This window comes from Monocercomonoides exilis (assembly GCF_001643675.1).
Source record: "Monocercomonoides exilis strain PA203 chromosome Unknown scaffold36-1065637, whole genome shotgun sequence".
Lineage (NCBI taxonomy): Eukaryota > Preaxostyla > Oxymonadida > Polymastigidae > Monocercomonoides > Monocercomonoides exilis.
In genome coordinates, this window is record NW_027150581.1 from 865,462 (window position 1) to 891,600 (window position 26,139).

At 40.4% G+C, this 26,139-nt stretch overlaps 5 protein-coding genes across 5 annotated transcripts; 3 read left to right on the forward strand and 2 right to left on the reverse strand.

Moving 5' to 3' along the window:
* Window positions 1-1,437: 1,437 nt before the first annotated feature.
* Window positions 1,438-10,479, forward strand: MONOS_1805 (uncharacterized protein; the record flags this gene model as incomplete). The annotated part of the gene is made up of 5 exons (XM_067871029.1): window positions 1,438-2,551; window positions 2,672-2,719; window positions 2,834-4,506; window positions 5,395-7,429; window positions 8,888-10,479. The coding sequence occupies 5 exons, from the start codon at window positions 1,438-1,440 to the stop codon at window positions 10,477-10,479; spliced, it is 6,462 nt and encodes a 2,153-aa protein (XP_067723750.1).
* A 604-nt stretch (window positions 10,480-11,083) lies between these two features.
* MONOS_17905 (uncharacterized protein) lies at window positions 11,084-11,640 on the forward strand. Its single transcript, XM_067870872.1, has 3 exons — window positions 11,084-11,223; window positions 11,271-11,420; window positions 11,492-11,640. Exons 1-3 carry the CDS (start codon window positions 11,099-11,101, stop codon window positions 11,574-11,576), a joined length of 360 nt encoding a protein of 119 aa, XP_067723751.1. The 5' UTR covers window positions 11,084-11,098; the 3' UTR covers window positions 11,577-11,640.
* Window positions 11,641-11,642: 2 nt separating this feature from the next.
* On the reverse strand, window positions 11,643-18,958 carry MONOS_1804 (putative chromatin remodelling complex ATPase chain). Its single transcript, XM_067871019.1, has one exon. The coding sequence runs from the start codon at window positions 18,905-18,907 to the stop codon at window positions 11,771-11,773; it is 7,137 nt and encodes a 2,378-aa protein (XP_067723752.1). The 5' UTR covers window positions 18,908-18,958; the 3' UTR covers window positions 11,643-11,770.
* A 637-nt stretch (window positions 18,959-19,595) lies between these two features.
* Window positions 19,596-21,546, forward strand: MONOS_1803 (uncharacterized protein; the record flags this gene model as incomplete). The annotated part of the gene is made up of 5 exons (XM_067871009.1): window positions 19,596-19,620; window positions 19,685-19,895; window positions 19,948-20,266; window positions 20,329-20,410; window positions 20,514-21,546. 5 exons carry the CDS (start codon window positions 19,596-19,598, stop codon window positions 21,539-21,541), a joined length of 1,665 nt encoding a protein of 554 aa, XP_067723753.1. The 3' UTR covers window positions 21,542-21,546.
* Window positions 21,547-22,956: 1,410 nt separating this feature from the next.
* On the reverse strand, window positions 22,957-25,968 carry MONOS_1802 (uncharacterized protein; the record flags this gene model as incomplete). Its single annotated transcript, XM_067870999.1, has 2 exons — window positions 22,957-25,852; window positions 25,919-25,968. The coding sequence occupies 2 exons, from the start codon at window positions 25,966-25,968 to the stop codon at window positions 22,957-22,959; spliced, it is 2,946 nt and encodes a 981-aa protein (XP_067723754.1).
* Window positions 25,969-26,139: the final 171 nt, after the last annotated feature.

A 26,139-nucleotide genomic window follows, 5' to 3' on the forward strand; every position in this document is an offset into this window, starting at 1 on the left:
AACTGAACAAATCAATCCCATTCACCACCACCACGAGCTTGAAGCATTCGAAAAAAATGATTTATTCATCTGTGGTTTTTGTTCATCCACCAGTCATTCCATCTCAATGCAAAAAAACGATTTTAAATCAAATACTTCACCCAACATATATTTCTGATGAATGAAAAACAGAATTTCCCTCAAAAGCTGTCCAGAGCAGCAAAAGCGTTCAAACGATCAAAGGCTCAAATGACATAAATTTGCTGCATTCCGGGAAGTGTTTCTTTTGTTGGATTTAGAAAAACGCACAACATGATATTCCGATAGTTTGTATTTTTTGTGTTTATTCGAGTTGAGATTCGAATTTCTTGTAGCAATTAATTTATTTAGCGCATCATTAATTTTGTATGACGAGGAGAAAGCAGTGCCAAAAATGTTTTTGGACATACCATGCAGGGCGTTGTTCACAAAAAATTTTATCAAAAACTGCGAATTGAAGCGAATGGAGCAAGCTGATCAAAACGAAAGCCCCAACATATCAAATAAAATTAGTGATTGCTCCAATTTCTTTTGAATAGCAAAATCCGTTCGCTCTGTTGTGAATGTGCTTATTTCAATTAAAGATGAAAATTATTCTCCGTTCTTCAAAAGCGAAGGCCCTTGTTGAATTTTTCGATGATGTTGGATTTTCTTTATTTATTTCTATCGGTGCTGCTGCATGCATTTATTCCATTTCGATGTTTCATGTGCATTTGCCTTTGAGGAATCAAAGGAGAGGATAGCCTGCAATTTCCTGTTCTCGCTTGGATGACAAAATAGATTGCTGCTATTTTCAAAAATAAAGATAAGGCGCTTGGGTGGAGTTGAATCATGAGCAAGAATACGCAAAGTGTGCTGATTTTAAGGAACTTGAAAGAAGTTTGAATTCATCTTTTCAGAGTGGATATTTTCATTTTTTGTGGATTGATCCTGTTTATCTCTCTCTTTTTATTTCATTTTTTTTATTACAAATTCAGAAAAAAAATTTTTTTTGAAATTTTATTTTTTATTTTATTTTTATTTTTCCATGATTTTGCAGCGTCATTTTCCAAAAGAAAAAATTCACGAAGCACATTTTTGAAAAATTCAGAGAAAAAATAAAGGATTGAAAATTTCCTTTGCAGAACAATGTTCACCCAGAAAGAAAATTGCTCTCAAAGCAACAGCTGTAATTAAGTTTCAGAAGTATGTCCAGAGATTTCAATTGCTATTCTATTAAATGCATCAATTTGGATTGACATATTTTGAAAAGTTTGTTCCAAAGACAATTAGATTCAAAAATGCGGGGAAAAGTTGTAACATGGAAATAAAAATATGAGAATAAATGCTGTTAAGTCTTTTTGTGTCTTTAAAAATAATGGTGCAGAAACGAAAAGATGGATTATGGATGGATGATCTATCAATTATTTTGGCTGAAAAATGCAACTTCTTGTTGTTTGCCTTGAATTTGTGATTGGTGCATTTGGGAGCTGTCAACTACCTGACAAGAATGAGGAACAACTCCAATGCTGGATGGGGATGCTCAAAGGAAGACAAAACAGAAACGAAGAATGCGTTGTGAAGACAATGTGCAGAATGCACAACTCTTCAATTGGACTGGAGAATGTTTGCATTTATCGATCAAGAGAAAAGTGTTCGTTTTTTGTTGGGGAACAATCTGCGCTGAGTTTTGGATGTTGCCTGCTGACTGAGAAAGGGAATCTTTCGTCTTCGACGATTTGCAATTGGGGGTTTTGTATTTTGAGAAATACATCGCTGATGAGCCGCTCTTGTTGTTTTTTGACAAACAGCGTCGTGGAGATGCAAAAAGCAAGTTCGTGTGTGCAGATAGAAAACTGTGAGTGGAGGAACATTGCGTTTTGTGGGAAAGGGAGTATTTTGAGAAATGGGGAAGGATTCAGCGAAGTTGTGAAAAAATGCACTTTTGCGAATGTGACTGAGATGAACAAAGCCGATGAAAAGATGAAAAGCGAAGACTCAATCACTGAAAGCCACATGGAAGACAGCATTGTGATGAGCTCAATGAATGTGCTTGAAGGAGGAATAGTGAGTGGAACACAGGGATCGGGAGTATTTTTGTGCAGCAATTGCACATTTTATCACAACGAAAGAAGAGATTGGAGAATAAGGAATATAGATAGACTGTCAACAACAGAAACACAGACATTCAAAAATGCAGAGTGGATTGAATGCTCTGCTGATTGCGGTGGAGCACTGTATGTTCATGATAATCCAAACGCAACGCTCACTGTGGAGAATTCATCTTTTGTGAAATGCAAAGCAACATCCACAAGAGGAGGAGGCATTTATGCTCTGAATATTGGAGAATGCACTGTGAAGCATTCTGTGTTTGAAGAGTGTTATTGTGCTTCATCGACAGACTACGGAGGGGCTGGTGCGGAGGTTGAAGAGTTGAATGTTCAAGTTCTTTTCGAAAATTGCATGTTTAGAAACTGTTTGTCGCAAAATGATGCAGGAGGCTTATTTATTGGAACATCAAAAGCATCAAAAACAAACGATTGTGTGCTGGATTGTTTGTTTATCAATTGCAGTGGCAATAATGCTAGTAATGGTGATGGTGGAGGACTGATGAATTGGAACCAAATTGATAAGATTGTGACAAAAAACTGTTTGTTTATCGGATGTCATTCAGATAAGGAAGGCGGAGGAATTTCTTTAATGGTAAGAAGCTTTTCAGGAAGTTTGATTTGTTTTTGTTTTTTCCACAATAACAGTGCTCCGTTCGGGAGCGATGTACTCGTCAGTCAAAAAATAGATTATTCCCAACTGATTTGGTGTTTTTCAACAAAAACAGATGGGCTGAGATATTATGATGGGGAAGATAAAAGTGAATGGTTGCCAAACAATGGGGGGAAATGCAGATTCGTCTCCTCCAAATTGACTCAATCCAAAGCGAAAGATACATATAGCTGCGGGTTGAATGAGAGTTATGCCTGTCTAACAATCAGCCATTGTCTTTCCCAATTGATCGTGGGGTTTGTGGAGGAAATGAAAGTGTTGAGTGGAACAGTTGTGGAAGGCAAAGGAGTTGATATTGGAGAGAAAACGATCTGTTTGAGTGGAGTTTCTCCATCTGGCTCTGCCATTGAAACAAAGTTTGAGGCAAATGGGCTGAGTCTATTTTGTGTTGGAGCAGGGGAGTTGGCTGTGAATGATTTGTTTGTGGTTCACAACACCTCGATTGAAAATAATAGAAGAAGCAGATTATTTGAGATTCAGGGAAGAGGATTGATGGATGTGAAGAGAATGAACATTTCGATGGATGTTGCTCATTCAGAAGAGAGGAGCATTCAAAACTCACTTGTGAAAGTTGATGGTGGAGAGTTGAAAATGAAAGATGTGAAATGGTTGCAAACATTCAGTATCACAAGTGTGATATCACTTTCTCAAGGATCGTCAGTTTCATTCTCTCTGGATAACTGCACATTTAGCAACATTGTGAGGACAACAGCCGGATCATCGTTGATAAGTGCCAGTGAAGGGCCATTTTCGATAACACTTGAAGGATGCACAATTGATGGCTGTGGAAGTGTTGATTCTGTTTTTGGAGGAGGGATGATGATTGAAGTGGGGAATGTTGGTTCATTGAGGATGAATGGAGGGTTTGTGAAGAACTGTTATGCCTCGACCACTCAAGGGAGAGGAGGAGGGATTGGACTGAAAGTGAAAGATACAAGTGCAGATTTTCTGATTTCATCAACATTTGAAGGAAACAGGGCGAAATGGGGAAGTGATATTTTTGTTGACTCAATCGATCTGGGAACGACTGCAACAAGTGGGAAGATCACTTCATTAACTGCTTCGAATTCCACAATAAACAAAATTCGGGGATTCCACAATGGAGATGAAACGATTCCAATACCGCTGTGTGTGTATCTGATTTATTTGCCAGAAGAGATTGTTGCAAGCAATGTTGATGCATTTGATCATTCTTATTGTGGATATGCTGAGTTTCCCTGTCTGACTTTAAAACATTCGCTGACTAGGCAAGAAGAGGAAAAGAAGATTGTTGTTGATGGGATGATTGCAATGGAAGAGGAGCTGATATTTGACTCCTATAAACACTCAATCAGGGGGAATGATGAAAACAGCGGATGGAAGGTGATTGATGAATGTGATGGAAGTGGAGAAGGCATGATAACAGTCAATACTAATATGAATTTGAGAACATTGATTTTCTCCATTCCATCTGCTCTTCCAAATCATGAAATATTCTTCAGTTCCACCTCACAATCATTTTCGCTTGAAGATTGCTCACTGACATTTCAAGGCTCCCAGTCAGCGTTATCTTATGTATTTTTGTCAACAACAGCTGGTGAGGTGTCCGTTTCATCGTTGAATGTCTTGCACTTGACTATTGGGAACTTTCCGCTGATTAATCTTGATGAAAGCAATGCTGCTGGAACATTTACTTCCATGAATATTGAGGATATAAGCTCGACAGGAAATGGTGTTTTGTTTGGAGCGGTGAATGGAGCATCTTTTTCGATTAAAGATTCAACACTTTCAGTGAAAGCATCTTCACAAACAGATTTGCAGTCAGGATCAATTCAAATGATTTCCACAAATTCAGCCAAGTTGCTGAAGTTCACGAATAATTCGATAAGTGGATTCAAAGGAATTGAAGGAAATGGAGGGGCAATTGAATGCACACTTGGGAGAGATTGCTCACTGGAAATAGTCGGAGGGATGATGAGAGAGTGCAAGGTTAATGGAGGAAACGGAGGAGGGTTGTGGGTTGAGATGAAAGAAGGATCATCATTCACTGTGGGAAACCTGACAGAGGCAGACTCAGCAAAAACAACATCTTTAAATGATGAAAACGATTTCTTCGGGCTCACAAATTGCAGGGCGATGCAAACAGCAGGTGGAGAGTGTGGATATGGAGGAGGGATTTATCTTCATTTGGATGATGAAGCAAGCTCATTCATCTTGAAGGAGGTATTGTTTTCTGGATGTGATGCGAGAGAAGGGAAAGAAATCTTCATCAATGCAAATGATCATTCGAGTGTGATGAGTAGAAGCTCAATTGGATTTGGAGTTGATTTGAATGATTTTGCAAAATTGGATGTGTTTGAGAGATCAACATTGAATGAAACATTTGCCATTCCGCTGGTATTGTATTTGTGGAATAATTATTCAGGATGTGGATTTGTTGGAGGAGGATTGTTGAGCCATGATTTTTCGAAGTGTGGATTCGAAGAGTTTCCATGCTGCACAATCTCCAAGGCAGCATCAGTCCATTTTGAAGGGAAGAAAAAGGATGTTGCTCTTCTTGAGCCATTTGTCTTTGAGGAAGAATTAGAGTTGACTTCTAATGAATGGAGCATCAAAGGAAAAGTGGAAAATGTGAAGTGTGATGTTTCTGATCAGAAGGAGGGAGCTCAAAGTGGATTTATTGCAAATGCAGTGCCTGTGTCTGTGACTGGCATTGTATTTTCTTTGAAGAGATCGCTGACCTTTCATGAAAGCGTGTTTGAGTGTTGTTTGGGGAAGCTCACACTGAGCAAATGCGGGATGGAGGGAGGCGCAGAGGCTATTTCGACCGTGTTTGTGAAGGCTGTTGGAGGGATTGTGGAAGTGATTGGTTTTGGATGTGAAAGAGGTGCCAAGTGGGGTTCATCGTTATTCGTTGTTGAAGGGAATGCTGAAAGTGTGTCTTCGATGAATATGGCGAAAAGTGATTTTGGAGAAATCACGTTTGGGGATGGATGTGTTGTTGAGTGTCACAATGGAATTATCAATGAGATGTCAGGATGCTCGTTTTCATCTATTGCTCGCTCACAGGGAAGTGGAGGATGTGTGAGTGTTTCGAACAATAAGGATGATGAAGATAGAAGAGATTTCAAAGTGGAAATAAATGACTGTTCATTCGAAGGATGTACTATTACTGGAGAGGAAGGAAATGAGATAGGAGGAGGTGCACTCTTTTGTGAGGCATCTTCAAAAACGAGTCTTGTGGTGAGTGGGTGCAAGTTTTATTGTTGCACAGCACCATATGGAGAGGGAAGTGTTGGATATGGAGGAGGAATAATGTTGAACTTGTTGAGTGAAATGGGTGAGACAGATTTTGTGATATCCTCTCCAACTTTTTCATCCGACAAGCCGAACAATGCGAGATTTGGAAAGGACTTGTTTGTTTCATCTCCATCGCTTATCAGCAGCATCAAGAACGAAACCCTGCCATTTGTGAAAGATAGACTGGAAATGCTGACAGAAGACTCGCTGAGAGGGTATGATGGAGGAAACAAGGAATGTGCAATCCCACTGATCTATTTCTGGAAAGGGATTGGAACGAATGTGGTTGTTGCAAGAGGAGGAAACAATGTGGTTGTGTGTGGGTTGTTGGAGTATCCATGTGGGTCTGTTGATTATGGGGTGAAGCGAGGGAGTGACTCAGGGATTGAATCGATTGTTGTTCAGGGGATTTGTGATGTGAGGAGTGAAATGAGTGTGAGTGGGATGAGGCTGGAAGGAACAGATGGAGAATCAGACAAAATCCAATTTGTGAAAGAGATTGAAGGAAATGGGAATGTTGTTGTTGAGTGCAGAGGAGTTGTTCAGTTCAAAGAAGTGGGGATGATGATTCCAACTGTCTTTGATAATGGTGCGAGAACACTCATCCAGTCGGGCTTCGATGCAATCAAAACGAGTATTGTTGGATGTTCTTTTCACATGAAAGATGATGCTGAAGGTGAATTGTCATTTGTGCTGATAAGTGCATCAAAAGGAATTGTTTCGATTGAAAAGACAAACATAGCTGGATTCTCAACGACTCATGAGATAATGAGCATATCAGCTGATTGTGTGATAACCATGGGCAATGTGACCTTTGAAGATATTTCATTGAGTGGGAAAAGTGCAATTGTGACGAGAGAAAGTGTGATTTCTGGGAGGGGGAATGATGATGCAGAAGAAGTGTGGAATATTCTGTTTGACAAATGCACATTTATGAATGTGAAGCACAGTGTGTCAAACAACCCTTCGTTGCTTTGTTGTGATGCGCCAAATGAAGTGAGATTGAAAATGGATAACTCAACAATTGATGGCTGTGGATCAGCAAGTTCTCATGAAGGAGGAGGGGTGTTTTTCCTTCTTAATGAGAAGGGGAGATTGGAGATGAATCACACAAATGTGACAGACTGTTTCTGTTCGAACATTGGGAGAGGTGGAGGACTGTTTTTGAAAACACAGAGTGTTGCAAAGAAGACTTTGCCATTTGTGCTGTCGAACATCACATTCCGAGGAAATGTTGCATCGAAGGGGAGAGATGTGTTTGTGAAGTGCACTGACCTTGACACTCAGATTTCGGAGTGGCAGTTCCTGATCAACTTCGGAGAGCCATTTGTGAAGGAGCTGGCGATATGGGGATGCACAGCAGACAATTATGGTGATGAAGAGGATCTGCTGAGGAGGGTGTTTGTGTTCAGGAGCGAATTCATATTTGTATCTTCGATTTTGGGAAACAACAGCGACAGCAAGAACTGTGGGGAAATGAAGGGAGCATGTTCATCGCTGAATGTTGGGGTGAGCCACATCATCCCATCGGATTATTCGCAGCTGTATGTCTGGAATGAAACCAGATTAACTGGTTCGTGCTCAGCCGAGAAGGTGACGATCAAGTCGATGGAAGCGAACAGAAATGCTGAGATAAAAATCTGGGAGATTAATTTTGGAGGTGAAGGAGTTGTGACAACTTCGGAGTTTGCTCGATTGGAGAGAGTGAAATTTGTTTTTGAAGGAACGGGGAATATTGGCTGCTCGTGTTTGATACACCAATTGAATGGATCTCTTATTGTCGAATCTGTTTCATTCCTGTCAGAGAACAGATCAGAGGAGAATTCACAGATCCTTTTTGATTGTTCTCTTATTGTTGTTGAAGATGGGCTGTTTGAAGCAGAAAAGTGCAGTGTTGGACATTTGAAATTCTCAAAACCTGTATTCGAGATTTTGAGTTCAGAAAGAGCAACATTTGAAGATTTGTCAGTCAGTGATGTGGAATGCAAGAGTTCAATGTTTGAATGTGGAAAGAGTGAAAACGTGGGAATTTCAAAATTGTCAGCCACAAATATCTCTTTGCAAGATAGAAGCCTCATCTCATTCGAAGCAATCAACTCTTCACTTGTTTTTTCATTGATGCAATCATCATTCTCAAACATCATCAAAACAGCATCTGGATCCTGCATTATTTGCACAACTCAACCAATGACCGGCTTTGAGATGCTGAACTGCTCTTTTCGTGAATGCACATCAGAGTTGCAAAAAGGAAGCCAAGTGTCAGTGGCAAATGCAAACAAAATATTTCTTGACTCGTGTGTGTTTGTGGGAGATCTCGTTGGTTATTTCGAAAAGATGAATGTTGCAATGGATGAAATTTGCAGATGGAATGGGTCTGCAATTGATTTCTCGAGCAGTTCAGCTGTTATGAAAGACACAACAATCAGCAACTCCTCAAAGGGAGGGATGACTGTGAGAGGAGGATCTGTGACGATTGAGAAAGGAGAATTTTTGAACAATAATCCATTCATTGAAAATTATCCATCATTGAGAAGAAATATCATCTGCTCAGATTCTGCTTCGCTGACCATTTCGAGCTTGAAGGGAGGAGATGGGGTGATGCCCAATTCTTCGCTGTGGATTCTGGATGATGGATGCAGCCTGGAAGGGATGGCAGGAGAAAGAGCATCTTCATTCTTCATTCCGGTGTTGGAAGGGGCTTCGACCAGCGAAAATGGAGGTGGAACAGAAATTCAATTCAAGGGGGTGCTTCTTCTGCCATGTGATTTGTCATTCCGACTGATTTTGTCAGCTGGAGATACAGACCTGATTGAGACATATCCATTTGAAGAAGATGGGTTTGTGAGTGAAGCGGAAGCAGTTGGGATGGTGCCTTCGAGAAATCTTTCGTCGATCCCAGATGAGACGGAGGTGTCTGTGATGATTGTGTATGGAAAGCGGTTGTCTGCAACTGATGCATTTGTTCTGAAGAACAGAAGCGAACCCAAGGCAAATGGGGATGAAAGGGTTGCTGAAGGAGGAAAAGAAGGGAAATCTTATTGGTTGTTAATTGTGATTGTCATGAGTATCATATTACTAATTGTCCTTATTGGATTTATTTTATTCATTGTTCGATGGAAGAAGGTTAAGAATGAAGCAGAAGATCTGAGAGAGATTGTGAACGATAACATCAGAAAGGATCCGAAGGCGTTTGAGATGGTGACGATGGAGATGTTGCCTGAGGAGCAGTGGAGGAGAGCAGAGAGGGAGGCAGAGAAGAAGAGCGATGAGAGAATCAAGAAGAGGGTGTATGTGAAAAGTTTGGGACATTCGGAGTCATCGGAGCATCTTCTGTCTGAGAGTGGATCGACTGAATACATTTTGGGCAGAGACTCAGACAAGATTCCTCAATGGATGCTTGAGAAAGAAGAAGAAGAAGAGATTCGAAAGAGAACTCCATCACCATCCATTTCATCCACTTCAACCACTTCAACAACTGATTCAGATTCAACTTTTGTTCGTGGGGAGGATCTGTGTCCAACCACTTCATCAATGTCGAATCTGGTGGATGCAATGGCATGCTCATCACCACACGAGAAATTGATTGTGGATCTGAGGGATTCGCTGTTCATGCTGCTTCATGGAAGGAATGAGAAGAAGGAGATGGCGATAGGCACTCTGAAGGAAAGAGAGCAGACAGCTGCCCAGGTCTTGTTCTGGGTGGCCAATCTTGCGCTTCACTCATTTTCCGAGATGGACAACCCTCTTCAGTCACTTGTCAATCTGAGCCCACACATTGTGCTATTCTCTGAGCACATGGTCATCTGCATCGTGATGCACTCCGACTTCTCATCTGACGATGATTCGGATTCATCATCCATCTCCTCGTCAACTGTTGCGACATCTGCCAGCAATGATGATGATGAGGAGGAGGAGGACTCTCTGCCCTCGTCTGCCTTTGAGGATGAGGATGACAACAAAAAGGAGTGTCTGAGGTGGAAGGCGCCAGAGCTGCAGATGAACAAGAAGATGGGGGCAACAGAGAAGTCGGTGGCATTCTCGATCGGGATGATGCTGTGGGAGTGCCTGACGCTCCAGATCCCGTTTGGGGAGTATGAGGCAGAGGCAGCTGGGCAGAAGATTGTGAATGGAGAAGTGCCGAATGTGGGGCTGGTGAAGGACACACCATATTTGGAGTTTTGGAGGCTGTGTGTCTCGTGGAATGAGGCAGACAGGCCTTCTCTGAGTGGGATGAAGCGAGAGCTGGTTGGGCACTTTCCAGCTGGGGCAGTGATGGTGACGCTGACAGATGCAATCTGCGATTCTTTGCGAGAAGACGAAGAGGAAGAAAAGGAAGAAGAAGAAGAGGAAGAAGAGGAAGAAGATGGGATGAGCGAATCGATAAGCAAAGAAGAAGGGAGGAAAAGCCGAAAATACTTGTGATGATGGTCGTATTGGTTGGCATTCTTTTGAGAAGGGCTTTCTTTGCTTTATTTTTTGACTGTTATTCGTTGAATGAGAAGTGGAGAGCAGAATGTGAATTTTCCCAGTGAGTTCAGTCTGCTTTCCATTTTTCGACTTTCTTCGAATCAGAATCAAAATGTTTCAAAAACAATTTTTTATTTTTCTCATTTTGACTTTTGTTTTCAATTTTTGTGAAAGTGAGTGTGTGTTTTATGGTGCTTTTAGCATCACCATTTTTTCGGTTAATAACAACGCTAAGCAAATTCAAATCAAGTTAAATTGCAATGAGACAGTTTTTTCATGTTGATTGCGAACATCACACAAAAAATCAAACAATTTGTTTCATAAACAACAACAACAACAACAACAACAACAACAACAACAACAACAACAACACACACACACACACACACGCACGCACACACACCAAAAAAAAAAAAAAAATAAATAAATAAACTTAAAAAAAGAACAAAATCTTTTATCAATATGTTTTCGAAATTGAGCAATATTTATGATATGTTCAACATAATGTTAGATTTCTATATTTGAAATGATATGTGATTTTTCTTTTGATCATTTAAATATAATAAATAAATTGATGAATGAAAAAGTTGATTTGCATTCTCAAAACACATCAACAATGAGCTCAATTAATCCAAGAAATCCCCAAAACAAAACTTCTGACGAACAGCAAGAAAGGACAACTGAAGAAAAATCAGAAGAGTTTATATCATTTGTGAACAATTTATTTGCATTAAAGTGCTATTTAGCTTTATTATCAGAATTTTAAGACAAACGTTTTATTGCATTTGTGCTGTACTATCAGTTTTAATTGTAGCATCTTCTCAAACAAAGTCTTGGAATATTCATGTTGTGATTTTCTTTCTGTTTGGAATTAATGCAATTGTTGGATATTTTTTGTTTGTGTTCTTCCCATTATACTCATCTTTAAAATGTTTTTTCTTTTCCTCCTTTTCATAAAATTAAACAGCTTTTTGAGTCCGATAGCAAAGAAAGGTTCATTGGAGAAAGAGCTGAATGATCAAGAAGAAGAAAGCAGAAAGAAAAAAAAGTAATATGTTTTTTAAACAGCAATATTTATTTAAAAGGATGAAGCAATAAATTTAAGCAATAAAGAAATATTTTTTTTCCATATTTTAAATTGAAATATTTTTAAAAATCGTTGAGCTGAAAAAAGTGTTGTGCGAAATGAGAAATAAGAAACAGGTGAAGCACTTGCCAACAAAGAGAGTTTTATTATATAAATCAATCATTTGTGTCTGATTGGTGTTGGAACACTAAAATCCTTGTATTCCGAGCTGTTATCTTCTTCAATTTCTTCTGAGCTATCTTCAAAACGCGAATATACATCTGATGAACGTTTTCCAACAAGAATAACATCATCGCCCTGGGTTTTCATCGAATCATTTTCGTCATCTGACATATCCTGCTCGATATTATTCTCCTTGCTTTCATCTTCATTTTCCATTTCATCACTGCTTTCTTCAACAAAGCTGTCATCTAGAGCATCTTCGTCGTAGTATTCCTCTCTCCCAACCATCCGCCTGCGTGTCTCTTCTGGCTGTGCATCGCAATCCTCACACCGGATAAATTCGTAGCAGGATGGGCGACGCCACGTGTAAAGCTCGAGAGTGTGGTACTTGGAGAGCGGGACAAAGTGCTCCTTCACACAGCGCACACACCACGAGTACGGGCAGTGGGCGCACCAGAAGAGCAGTCCATCTGCATCTGCTGCAGAGCGGCCACATTCTTTGCACCGATGGTGGAGACACAGCGTCTCTGACGGGTCGAAAGAGATAGAATCCATCGCCTGGATCATGCAGTCGGTGTGATAGGCACAAGGGCATCGCCTGCAGTTGATGCTGTTGACTTGGTTGAACAGAGGCGGAATAACTTTCTCTTTCTGCTCTTTCGCTTCGTTGCTTTCTGCTGATGATTCTGACTCTTGCGAAAGATAGTCGTTCAAGTCGTCAGATGAAGCAGAAGAATCATTCGACGCGCTTTCTGTCTCTTCGTCGGAATCTGATTTCCCTTCCCTTTTGACAGTTTCCTTCACTTTCTTTGCCTCTTTGTATGCTTTCAACATCTTGTCGTGTGCCTGTCTGCCTCTTTTCTTCAAGTACTTCCTTTTGTGATCGAACTCAATCGCATATGCCATCTCAGAGGGTGCTTCATGAACATATCTTGTTGCTCTGCGAGGGCGGAGATTGTGACTCAACAAGCCAACTGATTCAGAAGAAGCTGAAGTGGAAGATGACAAAACAGGAGAAGACGAAGAAGCAAAAGAAGAAGAGAACTTTGAATATGGATTAAATTTATTCACACTGCTATCTGATAGCTCAGATGCTGCAGCAGAAAAAGAAGAGAAACGAGAAGAATGTTTTGAAGACAATCGAGTAGACATGATGCTTTTGAAAGGATTCGGCAAAGGTGATGTGGGTGAAGAAGAAGAAGAAGTTGACTTTGATGAAGCTAAAGATGGAGATGCAGAAGTAACAGCAGAAGCAGAGGACGATGATGGAGTGTAATTACGTGGTCTTTTCAAATACACCACAAGTTTCCGTTCTCGTGTGAATACTTGAGTGGATGAAGCATCAGCAGATGAGGGAGAAGCAGGCTGTGTGGATGAAGAATCATTTAGAGGGGAAGAAATATCTTTGACTGTATCTTTATTGTCTGAAGTGTTAGATGAAGCAGATGCAGAACTTGCTTCATTCACATCAGCAGAGTTTAAAGGAAGAGGTGCTTCTTCAACCTGTGAAATGAGTTCTTTTTTAGAGGAGTCCTCTTCAGAATGCTGAACATGAGCAGAAGAGACATGATGAGATGGAGAAGATAGCAAATTCTGTGAGGAAGAACGTGAAGTGGAGTTCGAACGGAGATACACATTGGGAAGAGTGAATGTGAAGCTGCGCCCATCTTTTGTGGGTGTGGTGGGAAGAAGAGGAGAAGATGCGTCAGTGGAAGGCAAACGGGGAGAAGAGAGAGACAGAGATGGCGATGAAGCAGAAGACGATGAAGAAATATGTTTTCTCGAAAGTAAAGAATTGCCAAAGATAGATTTCTTTGATGTGTTATGTCCATCAGCTTCTTTTTCTGACTGGTCTTGTGGCGAATCCAAATAATTCATCCAATTTTCTTTTTGTTTTTGAGGCGCATCAGTACCTTTTCTGCCTTTCAACACACGTGCATCAGTCACTTTCATGTCTCCATACTCAAACATATCATCTTCTTCATCATCATCATCATTATCACTTATAGAATCAGGAACATACAGCGATTCACCAGATATCGGTGTTGGCGTATCTTCAAACAGAAACGAGTCTGATGCAGCATCTGTCAAAGAATTATTCACAGTCTTCTGAGTGTCCTGTGATGATGAAGAGGAGTCTTTTGTTTGTGGTTGAGTCTTTTTTGTTTGGTTTGCTTCTTCAATCTCAATTTTGTGAGATTCATCCTTCACATCCAACTCAACTCTCGTATTGTCATCCACAGTTGACTCTTCATTATCTGTTGTTTTATTAACCATGACTGCATTTTTCCTTCCATCTGTTTCTTTCACAGGTGCTTCTGCTTCATTTCCACTGACCTTCTCATCAAGCCATTCAATCTCATGCTCATCGAAGGTATACACGTCTTCTTCTTTACTCTGTTTTTCATTCTCATTCTTCTTCATCTTTTCCTCCTTCATCTTCTCCATATCTTCCTTCAGCTTCCTTTTAGCCTCTCTCTTCTGCTCCTCTTCCTTTTCCTTCTTTTTGATCAGCTCTTCTTCATATGGCGATATATCATTCACATACCTCCCGCAGAACACACAATACTCCACATGGCGTATCTGATGTTTCTTCTTCATCTTCGACTCTCTGATCAGCCTCTCTCTCTCCTCCCTCTCTCTCATCCGCTGCTCCTCCATCACCGCCCACCGCGGGATATTCACCTTCCCCACGCCTGCCACCTGCTGCGTCACCACATTCGTCTTCCTCTGCCTCTTCTGCCTTCCATTCTGCCGCATCTCTGCCAGCCATTCCTCCACAATGGAGTTTGTTCCACTCCTCCTGTACGTCTTGCCGAGGAAGGTGTGAATGTCAAAATCAACTGTGCGCTTCTGCAGAAGTGTGCTCACTTTGTCTGTTTTGGAGGAGAGAGAAGAAGAGACAGAAGCAGAGGCAGAGGGAGAAGGTGAAGGAGAGGAAGGAGGGAAAGGAGATGAAGATTCAGAAGGTGTAGATGAAGAAGAAGGCGATGAGAGAGGAGTTGTGGAACAAGCAGGTGATGGTGTAGTTGACGCAAATGGAGTGTTGGAAGAAGAGGAAGGAATAGGTGAGAATGCCAGTGAAGTGGATGAAATGGAAAAGGAAGAGGGAGAAGAAGGAGAAGGAGAAATATCGCCAGGTTGTCTGACAACAGGAGAGCCAGAAATAGAAGAGAAGGAGACAGAGGCAGAAGGAGTGCATGAAGCCTCAGGCGAAGGTGAAGGAGAGGGAGAAGGAGAAGGAGAAAAAGCAGATTGTGGTGTGTTTGAATGTGTTGGTGTTTGTGTGTTGGATGAAGAAGACAGAGGGAAGAGGGTAGAGGATGAAGTGCTGGAGGAAGAGGCATATGGCTTGAGTATGACTGTTGATGAAGGTGATGAAGGAGTCGACTGTATTTCTCCATTGCTCAGAAGAGGGAGTGGCTGATAGACAACATTTTTTGATTCATTTTTAGATTCATCTGATGTATCCAAAAGAGATAAATTGGCTTCTTCTTTCATTTCTTCCGTCTTTTTGGATGTTATTTCTGGCAGAGTGTCTTCTGTTTTGAGTGCTTTTGAGTCTACAACACTTTCTTCATTCTTCATTTTCTGTGTTTCTGCAATTTCTTCTTTCATTCGCTCTTTTTCTTTAGTTCGTTCAATCTCTTTCTCTTTCTCTTTCTCTTTTTCCCTCTCCTTTCTTTCTTTCTCTTTTCTTTCTCTCTCTTTCTCTTTCTCCTTCTCCTTCTCAAACTCTCTCTGGATGATATTTGCAGCTGTCTTCCAGGCTGCCTCTACAACATGCTGAACCATCGAGTCTGTCACAGTTTCCCCATCTTTTGGCTTTTCTTCGTGTTTCGCTTTTTCGTTCTGATTTTCCTTCTTCTTTGAAACCTTTTCTTCATCTTCATTTTCTTCCTTCTCTTCCCTTTTGGGTTTTCTTCCTTTCTTCTTTCGCCCTCTTGTCTTCTTCATTTCAACCACCTCTAAGTCTTCATCTTCCGCTTCTTTATTCTGCTTATCTTCTTCTTTCTCTTCTGTATCTGTCTCACTATCGCTGTCATCTGCACGTCCATTTTTGTCTTCTTTTTCATCTTTCTCTTTCTCCTCCTCCTCTTCCTTCTCTCCAAACCCACCTGCAGATGCCAGCTCTTCTATTCCAAACGTGACAATATCATTCAAATCCATCGAGCTCAGCATCTTCAACACCGCCTCGTCGCACTCCTCGTCTCCTCCTTCATCTCCAATCGGAATCTCACTCCCGTCATCCCTCAGCACCAGCTGCCCCATAAGCGTCTTCCGCTCTGCCAGCTGCAGAACTCTCTCCTCACACGTTCCTTTGCTCACCAGGCGGAACACACGCACAGGGCGTGTCTGCCCAATTCTGTGTGCTCTGTCCTGTGCCTGTTTGTCCACTGTGGGGTTCCAGTCGGTGTCAAACAGCACAATCACATCAGCTGCCTGCAGGTTCAGCCCCAGACCGCCCGCGCGTGTGCTGATGAGGTAGATCCACTCGTCACTGTCTGTGCGGTTGAACTTGGTCATCTCATACACACGCCGTGCAAGAGACGTCTGGCCATCCAGGCGGAGGTAGGAGTAGTTGCTCTGAGTGCAGAACTCCTCCAGAATGTCGAGGGTGCGCGAGAACTGGGAGTAGATGAGGATCTTGTGTCGCATGGGGAGAGAAGAAGAAGAAGAAGAAGAAGAAGAAGAAGAAGAAGAAGAAGAAGAAGAAGAAGAGGAAGAGGAGGAGGAGGAGGGAGAAGAAGAAGAATTTGATGTTGTTGCTGCTATTGTTGAAGAAGATGATGAAGCAGAAGTCGAAGCAGAAGCAGATGATTGAGTTGATGTTGGAGCTTGCTGAACATTTGTCACAAAATCTCCTTTTTCCACTGAGTCTGCCACAGTCGCAAGCTCTTCTTTTATTTCTTCCAATACGCTACGATTGCTTTTATCATTAGTTTTATTTCTCTTCTTTTCTGGACTTAAACTTAACTCTTCTTCTCCTTTTTCAATGGCAATAACATCATCATCAGAATTGCTTTCTTCATCCATTTCATTTTCCTTGCTGTTTTCATTTTCTTCTTCATTGTCAGTTGTGCTATCGAAGAAATTAGATCCCTCCATCTCTTCCCCCTCTTCACTCTCAGACTTCTCATTCTCCTTCGACAATTCTGCTTTTTGTGTCTTATTCTGCTTGATTTTGGATGAATCACTTGCAGCTGTGCTTTTGCTTTCATTATCATTATCATTATCATTATTATTATTATCATCAATTTCCACTTCACTTTGTTTAACATCTGTTTCTTTATTTGTATTCTGTTTAACTGAATTCTTATTTATGCCAAACTCATCCTCAGTCGCATCTAATCTAATTTTCCTCTTCCTTCCTTTTTTCTTTTTGCCATTCGTTTTTGGCTGAGCTACTGAAACTACTTTTTCTTTGGGTTTGGCTGAAAAATACACCTTCTTTCTCTTTTTGTATTTTCTCTTTTTCTTCTTTTCTCCTTTGCCAATTTTTGCAACAACTGCTTCTCCTTCATCAACCTTTCCATTTTCCTTCTCTTTCTCCTCTTTCTCCTTCTCCTTCTTTTCCCCTTTCTTTCCTTTTTTCCTTCCTCTCTTCCCTTTCGTTTCCTTTTCTTCCTTTCTTTTCTGTTCTTCCTCAATTCTCTGCTGCTCCTTCTCTCTTTCTTCCTCTTCCAGTCTTCTCTTCTTCCTCTCCTCTGTCATAATCCTCTTCTTCTCTGCAATTGCTTCGTCTATCTCTCTGTTCTCTTTCCTTATCATCTCCATTATCCCTTGCAGCACACGCAGCTTCCCCGATGCCTTCACCAGCGCATCCAACGACCAATCAATGAAATCTGTCATGTGTGCCTTCTTGGCAGAGGTAGGGTTTTTGCTGCCCATCATAAACAAATACGGATGGTTGCAACATTTCCGCAGCTGCATCAGCAGATTCGTCAGCGAGGCACGAAATTGAGGCTGCTGATACGAAGAATCCTGTCCATTCTCATTCTCTGGATCAGGACCATCTTCATCAATGACGGTGGCTGCCTTCTCTTTGCCAGCCATTTCGCTCTTTCCTCTTCTTTTGCGCTGTGGTCTGTTGACAATTGACTCAGAAAAGAGACCAGAGTGCATCTGAAGCAGACGCGAGTAGAAGAAGATCTGCATTCTGGAAAGAGGCACATACACCTTCACTTCTGCTTTTGGTGGCAGATGGAGCACGTTGTGCTTCAATCGACGCAGCATCACTTTTTTGAGGAGGTTATGTGCAGCATTCATCACAGACACATCAACACCTGCTGCTTCAGAGAGAATACGGGCACTCGAAGGCGTTGCAGTTGGTGTCGGTGTGGATGAAGACGAAGAAACAATACCTTCAGAGGCCTTGCCATTCCCTTTGCTCTTGTCATCCTCTAATCCCTTGTCAAATATATGCGATGAGGCCAAGGCTTCTGGATAGAGGAAGTTAAGCAGTGCCCACAACTCATGCATGTTATTCTGCAGTGGAGTGCCAACCAACAGCAAACGTCTCATCGAACGCAGCCTGCGGATGGCCATTCCAATCAGAGTCTTTTCTGATTTAACTCGCTGACACTCATCAAGCACAATATATCCCCAGCTCTGGTGCACAAACCAGCCTTCACTTGAGATGATCATCTCATACGTTGTCACCACCACCTCAACCGTCGGCTTCTTCAGAAAGCGCCGCATCATCTTCCCTCGCATGTGCTCGTTTCCGTGGAACATCAGCGCTGTCAGCGATGGAGTAAATCGCGCCAGCTCTCCTTCCCACGTGGGCAGCACAGACATTGGACACACAATCAGATGAGGCCCAGTGTCGTTGCGTTCGTGTTTGAGCGCAGCCAGAAACGAGCACACTTGCACGGTCTTTCCCAATCCCATCTCATCACCCAAAATGCCCCCTGCTCCAGCATCGTGCTGCTGCAAGAGCCAGCGGACACCAACCACTTGGAAGTTGCGAAGAGTTCCATGGATGTACGATGGAGTGTCGCAATGCTCAATGGAATCTGGTGGAGGAGAGTACTCTCGCGAGGACGCAGGAAAATTCGTTGCCGATATGCCTTCTTTGTCTTGTGGAGGAGGAATAATTTTATTATAATTAATTGAACCTGAATGTTTCATTTCATCTTTTAATTTTTCTGTAATCTTAATAACATCGATCTGATCATAACCTCCTTTTCTGCATAATTTTCGAATGAGAGGTCCGTTTAAGTTTCGATCTTGAAATCGTAAAAAGGGAGCAAATGCATCCCAGTTGATCGTATAAAATATCAATCTATTCCAGAAAAAGGGGCAAATATGTGCTTGATGAGATCTTTGATGGATTTGCGTTGTAGTACATTTTGGCAGAGCTGGTTTTACAATAATTTTTGAATTATCGATAAACTTAGGCTTTTCAAGCGATTTCTTTGAAGTTAAAACGCGCACTGGAGGAACAAAAAGATCAGAAGACTGTTTGCTTCTTGATCCAATGAATGAATCGAGCCTATTCCGTGGGATGCTGATGCTCAAACTTTCTGTTTTATTCTTAATAGATACAACTTTTCTTTCTGTTTCTTTTCCTTCAAGCAAATTATGAAGAGCACTTTAATTAAAAAAACAATTAGGCTTTACTTTGATAAGAAATATCACACCTATACACTGACATTATTTGATGCAATTTTTATTTTTTCAAGAAAACAACTCGTTTTCAAACTAAAGGCTTTTGTATTTAAGAAAATAATTGCAAAATATATTTATTTTAAAATTTTTGGACTTTTTTCTTATATTGTGGTTACGATCTTTAAGTATTTCTTTTTCCTTTGTGCTCATGGGCTGTTGGGGGACAATTAAAAGTATTTTAACTTAATTATATTTATATTACTAATTTTTGTTCGTTAAATTTCGCTTTGTTATAAGATAAAATATTTGGAAAAGACCAACCACATCGAGTGGCAAGAATTGCAATTATAATATTCAGTATCATATATTTTATTGGGGCTGCTTTATTGCTGGCATTTGGAATTTATATATCAACGTCTGTTAAAGATTACAATTATCTTCCTCCTGTGATTGCATCATGTGGAGTTTTATTGCTTTGCGTGATTCCCTTTGGAATTTGTGGTGCATTGTGTGCAATTATTTGAATAAAATTTAAAATTTTCTATTATAATTTTTTGCAGCTTTGATCCAGAAAAGCCCGGAAAACGATTTATGTGTCTGAAACTGTACATGGCATTCACCTTATTCATGGGAACTCTCTTGATAGTAATTGGAATTTTCTTCTTCTTCTTTGCACCTTCGTTGTCAGGAAAAATTGTAATGAGATGGGATTTGTTCTGTCCCGAGATTCAAGTTGAAGGAAAAACCAATGAAGAAAGTCTAAAATCTTTCGTTGGTTTTCTTACAATTGGAGGAATTATTTCTTTAGCTGTTGGAGTTCTCATTCTTATTGTTTTGTTTATTATTCCATGCTTTTTCACGATGAGAGATTTTATAAAGGTATTCATTAATATTTTTATTAAAAGAAGTTTTAAATCAAATTGTGATATTCTTTTCAATAGCAATTTATATTTGCAGCTTCGCAAGTTGGAATCATATATGGAATAGCAATGATTGTCATTAGCGTATATTTATTGTACACATGTGTGCACACGATTTTATATTGACTTTATTACGTTTATTCTAATTTATTTTCTTAAAAAAAAAATAACAATATTTAATTGAATAAATAAATACATCCGATCAGATATCATTAATCCAGGAAAAGAGCACAGCTCAGGAGACACCACAGACAGGACCCTTCTTATTCTCTCAAAGTCTAAGCCTCTTCTGTACCTTATGATGATTGCCGGAGCAGTTCCTGTGTTCGTCGGGGTGTTTGGGCTGGTTGTGTCTTACTGCTATCGGTCGAAGAATCTGTCGAGTTTTGTTCTGATTGTCTTTGAGCTGGCAGAGCTAGTGGAGGTCGGGCTGATGGTCGGGGTGACTGTCATGTTTGTGTCGTCGTTCAAGGAGAATCTGCAGAGCGACAGGTCAGAATTCCTGGGGAAAGTGAAGGCATATGTCAACACTGCCACATTTGTCATCAACACATTCAACAACAACAAATGCGTTAAAATCTCAGAAAAAGTGAACGCTGACCCAGATGAAGGAGAGTCAGCACAGAAGAACATCACATACGTTGTGGAAGGGCTGGCGGAGTGGGTGGCGACAGACGAGACGAAGCAGCAGCTGGACGAGATGATTGACGCGAGGATCAACACAGACTTTATGATGATAGGCGTGGCAGCAGCGACGCCGGCTGTTTTGTCTGTGCTGCTGCTGGTGATGGTGTTTGTGTACATCATCCGCAACTGTGTGGTTGATGGCACAATTGACGAGGAAGATGATGACGATGATGACGAAGACGATACAGATGAGTGCAGCACAGCCAGCCAAAGCACACGCAGCGGCAATTCGTCTCAACCGTCCTCGTTTGAGATGGCTGATCCTCCAAGTGAGTGCGACGAGAGCGAGTCAGACAACGACGACGATGCTGAGGCTACAGCGGCGGCCGCCAGGGAACTGGAAGAGAAGAAGCAGAAAGAGAAAGAGGAGAAGGAGAAGGAGGAGAAAGAGAAAGCGAAAGCGAAAGGAAAATCGAAAGAAATTGAAATGAAAACGACAAAAAAGAAGAAAAGTGCAAAACAAAGCGACAGCAGCGACGATTCGTCGTCAAGTGAGTCTAGTGACAGAAAAGCTAAACGGAAGAAGCATACCAAAAGACGTAAATAAATAAATAAATGAAAAAGCTTCAGAACATTCCCGTTCGCGAAGTCATGTTGCATCATTTCACTGCCCTTGCAGATGAACTTTAGCATGTCAGATGTTTCGATGGAAGTCGGTTGTAATGTTTTATGTTACGCTATTCCATCTGCTGAAAAGAGATTTTCCCTTTCTGCATTTCTGCTCTCTTCTATTCTGCTTCATCTTCAACATTCTGCTTATATTTCTTGTCGACTTTTTTGATTTTCATTTCCGTTTTTTTTTTTTTTTTTTTTTTTATGAATTTTTTTTTTTTTTTTTATGAATTTTTTTTTATGAATTTTTTAGATGAAACCATTCAATTTGACATTAGGATTGGAGTTTGTATTTTGCTTTTTTTGCTGCTCATGTTGAAATGCTTATTACATTTATTAATTATTTTGTCGTGCAGTTGTCTCAGCTTAAACAAAATTTAATGTTTCTTCCTCTTTCACATCTTCTTTTCTTTTTGGCTGTATTTTTCTCATTTCTTCTTCAGTTATCTGCAAGGGCATCTTTTACTGCTAATTTCTAACTATTCATTTCACATCTGAGCTTTCGGCTGTTTGTCTTTCTGAAAAGCATTTGCATCCACTGCCTAATGTTTTGTAGTAATTAGAACCAAACAGCTGCTTATTATTGTTACGCTTTTATTAACAGGATTAGATTTTGTTTGACTTTCTTTTCTTTTTTTGTTTGGTTTTATGGCCATTTAAATTATGTGTGAAAGCATATTTTTTTGTTTTCTTTCAGACTCGAAAGTTACACATATTATTTCTTTCTCTTTCTCATTCTTTGATTACATATAAGGTTCATATCACATTTCTTTCACATTAAAACAAAATTTTTGTGTTTCATTCTTATCATTATTTCTTTTTCGTTATTAGTTGTATTTCCTTTACAGTCTCAGCTGAATTATTTAAGATTCTTTCGTTTTGCGTGTTTAATCTCCATTTTTGAGATTAACATGCATATTCAGTATGAGACACATTATTAATATTGTTATTTTGCAACGCCGTTGCAAATATTCCATTTTATTTTATTTTTGTTTAACATTTTCGCTTTCAGCTAACAAGCAGATTTTTTTCTGTTTTCTGTTGACTTTCCTGTGATTCAGATACAGTTCTAACTTTGGAGGATTTGAAAGTTGACTTTGAATATAAAAATTGTGTGTAAAGATGAAGTGGATTATAAACATTTGGAAAAAAAAAACTCTTATAAAAAAACATTGACTTTGGATTTATCTACATTAAGAGATATGACATAAACATGACTATCATAACACACATTTCAAAAGATGCATAACAGCCAGAAATTTTGAAAATTAGAACGAAAAAAAGATTTGTAGTCAGACAAACAAACAAAAATATCTTGATAAAAAAAGCATGAATATTCAACACTAATACTTAATCCACATTTTTGTTGGACAGAGCAGCCACAGGATAAGGTGACTGGAGGCCAAAAGTAGAAGCATCGTAAGTGGAAGGCAGGAAAGGCATGAAATAGCCAGGGAGTGTGCCATCTGCAGCATGCGACAGGAACCTGATGGACTGAACGGCAGGGGCATTGGCATTTGCGTGGAGCGACTGCAGAAAAGGGATGATTGAGCGGAACAAGGCGAGTGTGTTTGGCTGAAGTGCAGTGAGGAGGTAGTATCCGCTTGTCATGTACTCCTCCTTCTCTGCAATGTCCACTCCCACCAGCTGCACAAGGCAGTCGATCAGCGACAGCACCACATTCAGAATGGTCAGCTCGAAGTCCACTTCCTCTTTGTTGAATGCGTCTCCCTTCCACGCCTCAGTGGGGAAGACAGGGATGCGCAGAATGGCTTTGTTCGGATGGATCTCAGAGGGATCAGAGCGAGTGATGTGCTGAGAAGAGTGTGAAGAGACTGAAGAAGAGGCAGAGGAAGAAGAAGAAGGAGAATAAGAAGAAGAAGATGAAGCAGAAGCAGACGAGGAAGAAGAGGATGAGGATGAGGAAGAATGTTGAATTGGTGTGACGATTGGAGGAGTAGAAAAGCGTTGTAAGAGAGGTGTTGTGGAAGAAGAACGAACAGGCGTTGAAGGAGGAGTCAGATTTGCTGGAGAAGTAGCAGATGATGACGATGAGGAGGAGGATGATGAAGACTCAGAGTCAGAAGATTGTTCATTCTGTTGCAATGATTTTTGATTCTCTGCATCTTTCTCTTTTTGAATGTCAGATTTCTGTGAATGTTTTCCGAAGCGTGAAAACAAAGAAGAGAAAAGCGAAGCAAAAAACGACTTCTTCGGTAGCTTCTGCTTTTCTTTGGTTGAATTTTCGTTCTCATTTTTGTCAGCTTCATCTTCTGATGAAACACGCAATCGTTTTCCTTCTTCCTTTTTGTCAGACTGATGAGAAGGAGATGCTTTCTTTCCGTCTTCCACTTGATCAGGTGTGCTAACAGGAGCATCTACTTTTGTCTCTTTCACGCTATTGCTATGAGCTTCAATATTTTCACCATCTGTTTTATCTTCCTTTTCATTCACTTCTGATATCTCTCGCGCTTTTTCATCGCTTTCAGTCTCTTTTTTCTTTATCTGTTTTTCTGGTTTTCCTCCAAACATATCATCTTCAACTTGATCTGCACACAAATCGTGCATATACTTAGAAGACAAAATATCTTCATCTTCATTTTCGAGTGAGCTTTTGTATTCTGAAATGGTCGTCTCAGTTCGATCAAGCTCATCTCTTTCAACAATCGCTGTTCCATTTTCAGTCACCAAATTCTGCTTTTCTTTGCCGGCATTTCCATTCAACACATCTGAATCATTGCTTTTCTGAGGACTGCTTTTCATTCTTCCTTCATTTGCTTTTGATGATAACTCAGGTGCATTTTGCTCGAATTCTTTATTTTCCTTTTCAAATTCATAAGATAAAGACTCAGCCAGCTGTGTTTCATTTCTTTCATTCACTTTTCTTTCACTCCTCTTCTCGTCACTCACACTTATTGTGCCTTCGTCTTCGCGGTCAGTCTGAGAAAGAAATGGAGAACTCACAGGGCTTCCCGCGTCTCTTCTGAGATCTTCATCGTCTCCATCCATATCGTCATTGGAGTAGTCATCCAGATTGACCACTTCTGCATTGCTGCTGTTTGATGACAGTGAATTGTGTGCTGATGGTGGAGAAAGCACCTTTGAATGAGATGGAGTGGAGAGAGAGCTAAGCACAGCAAGTGGCTCTGGCTCCTTCGGAATGATAATCAGCGACGGAAGAGAAGACGAAGCATCTGACAAGCGAGACTGCAACGGTGTGTGCAGCGCTTCGTTGTCGAAAGCTTCCTTCTGTTCGGCGATTGAGCAATACCACATCAGAGTCGGCATCTGTGTGGCATATCCAGATGCATTGCCAGCGAGCGAAGGATGGCCCAACGCGAATGCTGGTGTGAGTGCTGATGGAGTGTGAGGAAGCGTTTTGGTGGCTGAAATGGGGTTCTTTGACGATGAAGGCGTGGACAGCAAAGGTGCCACTGTAGAACGCATCGGAGAAACTGACTGAGAAGGAGGCAATGGAAATGAAATTTCTGAGGGAGATTGCCACGAAGCATTTACAGAAGGAGAAAGAATAGAAGTTGAAGTTGCAGATGAAAATGCAGATGAAGCTGAAGGTGAAGCGGAATCCGATGATGAATTTGCATTTCTTGCAGTTGATGGTGAAGTTCCAAATGACATCTTTTTTGAACTTGGAGTTCCAATTTTCAAATGACGTGGTGCATCTGAATGTTGATACTGATTTTGCCAATATAACCCTGAAGATTTAACAAGCATTGGAGGTTGAAAGATGATATGAAGTAACTTTTCCAATAATGGCAATAACAGTTCAATTGATTGTGGAAATGAGATCTTGCTAAATAATGTAAACAATCTTGTTGATGTAGCGCATATAACAGGAGTGCACTCCGGATTATCGATTTCGCTTCCATCTTCAAATGAAATCAAAGGTGTTTTGAAATGAAAATAATTTGGCAGAGATATCTGCCCAATACACTCACAAATATCAAGAACACTCTTTTTTTGAAGTTTTGAGAAAAATTGCATTGGCCCGGTTTCGAGTATTGTTTCATAAGTATCTCTAATGATATGAGTTTTTATTTTACTTCTTGCCACCCAATACTGTTGATTGCAATAATCAAATTTTACTAATGCAAGTTGAGCTCTTCCTTCCCATCCTTCCGGGAATTCCAAAGGCTGAGAGATACCTAGTAATTCGCCTCTTAAATTTGCTTGAAAAGGATTAATTGGGTTGACCTTTACAGTAATTCTTTGAGAATTAGTTGGTTGTCTTCATTGAAAAAAATAAAAATTAACATTAAAACACAAAATAAAGATATTTTGTTAATAAGCATACGTTGATTCCTTCTTTTTCCTTTTTGTGGTACTCTTAGGCCTTGTGCTCATTTTAACAATTGCTGACAAAAGCAAAAAATGTCACAATGTAATTATCAAAACTTTAATTATTTTTGCGATCAGGAAGTATTTTTATTTTTTCTTTTTTTATTAATGATTTCAAAAAAAGATTTCACAACACTTGTAACACCTGAAACAGAAAATTTTCACTTGAAAGAAAAG

Bases quoted from the DNA above. Each gene is read 5' to 3' on its own strand.
- MONOS_1804 (XM_067871019.1), bottom strand. From the start codon at position 18,907: ATGAAACATTCAGGTTCAATTAATTATAATAAAATTATTCCTCCTCCA.
- MONOS_17905 (XM_067870872.1), top strand. From the start codon at position 11,099: ATGAATGAAAAAGTTGATTTGCATTCTCAAAACACATCAACAATGAGC. The intron at 11,224-11,270 runs GTTTATATCATT...AGTGCTATTTAG, and splicing joins ACTGAAGAAAAATCAGAAGA to CTTTATTATCAGAATTTTAA. The intron at 11,421-11,491 runs GTTTGTGTTCTT...AAAATTAAACAG, and splicing joins GCAATTGTTGGATATTTTTT to CTTTTTGAGTCCGATAGCAA.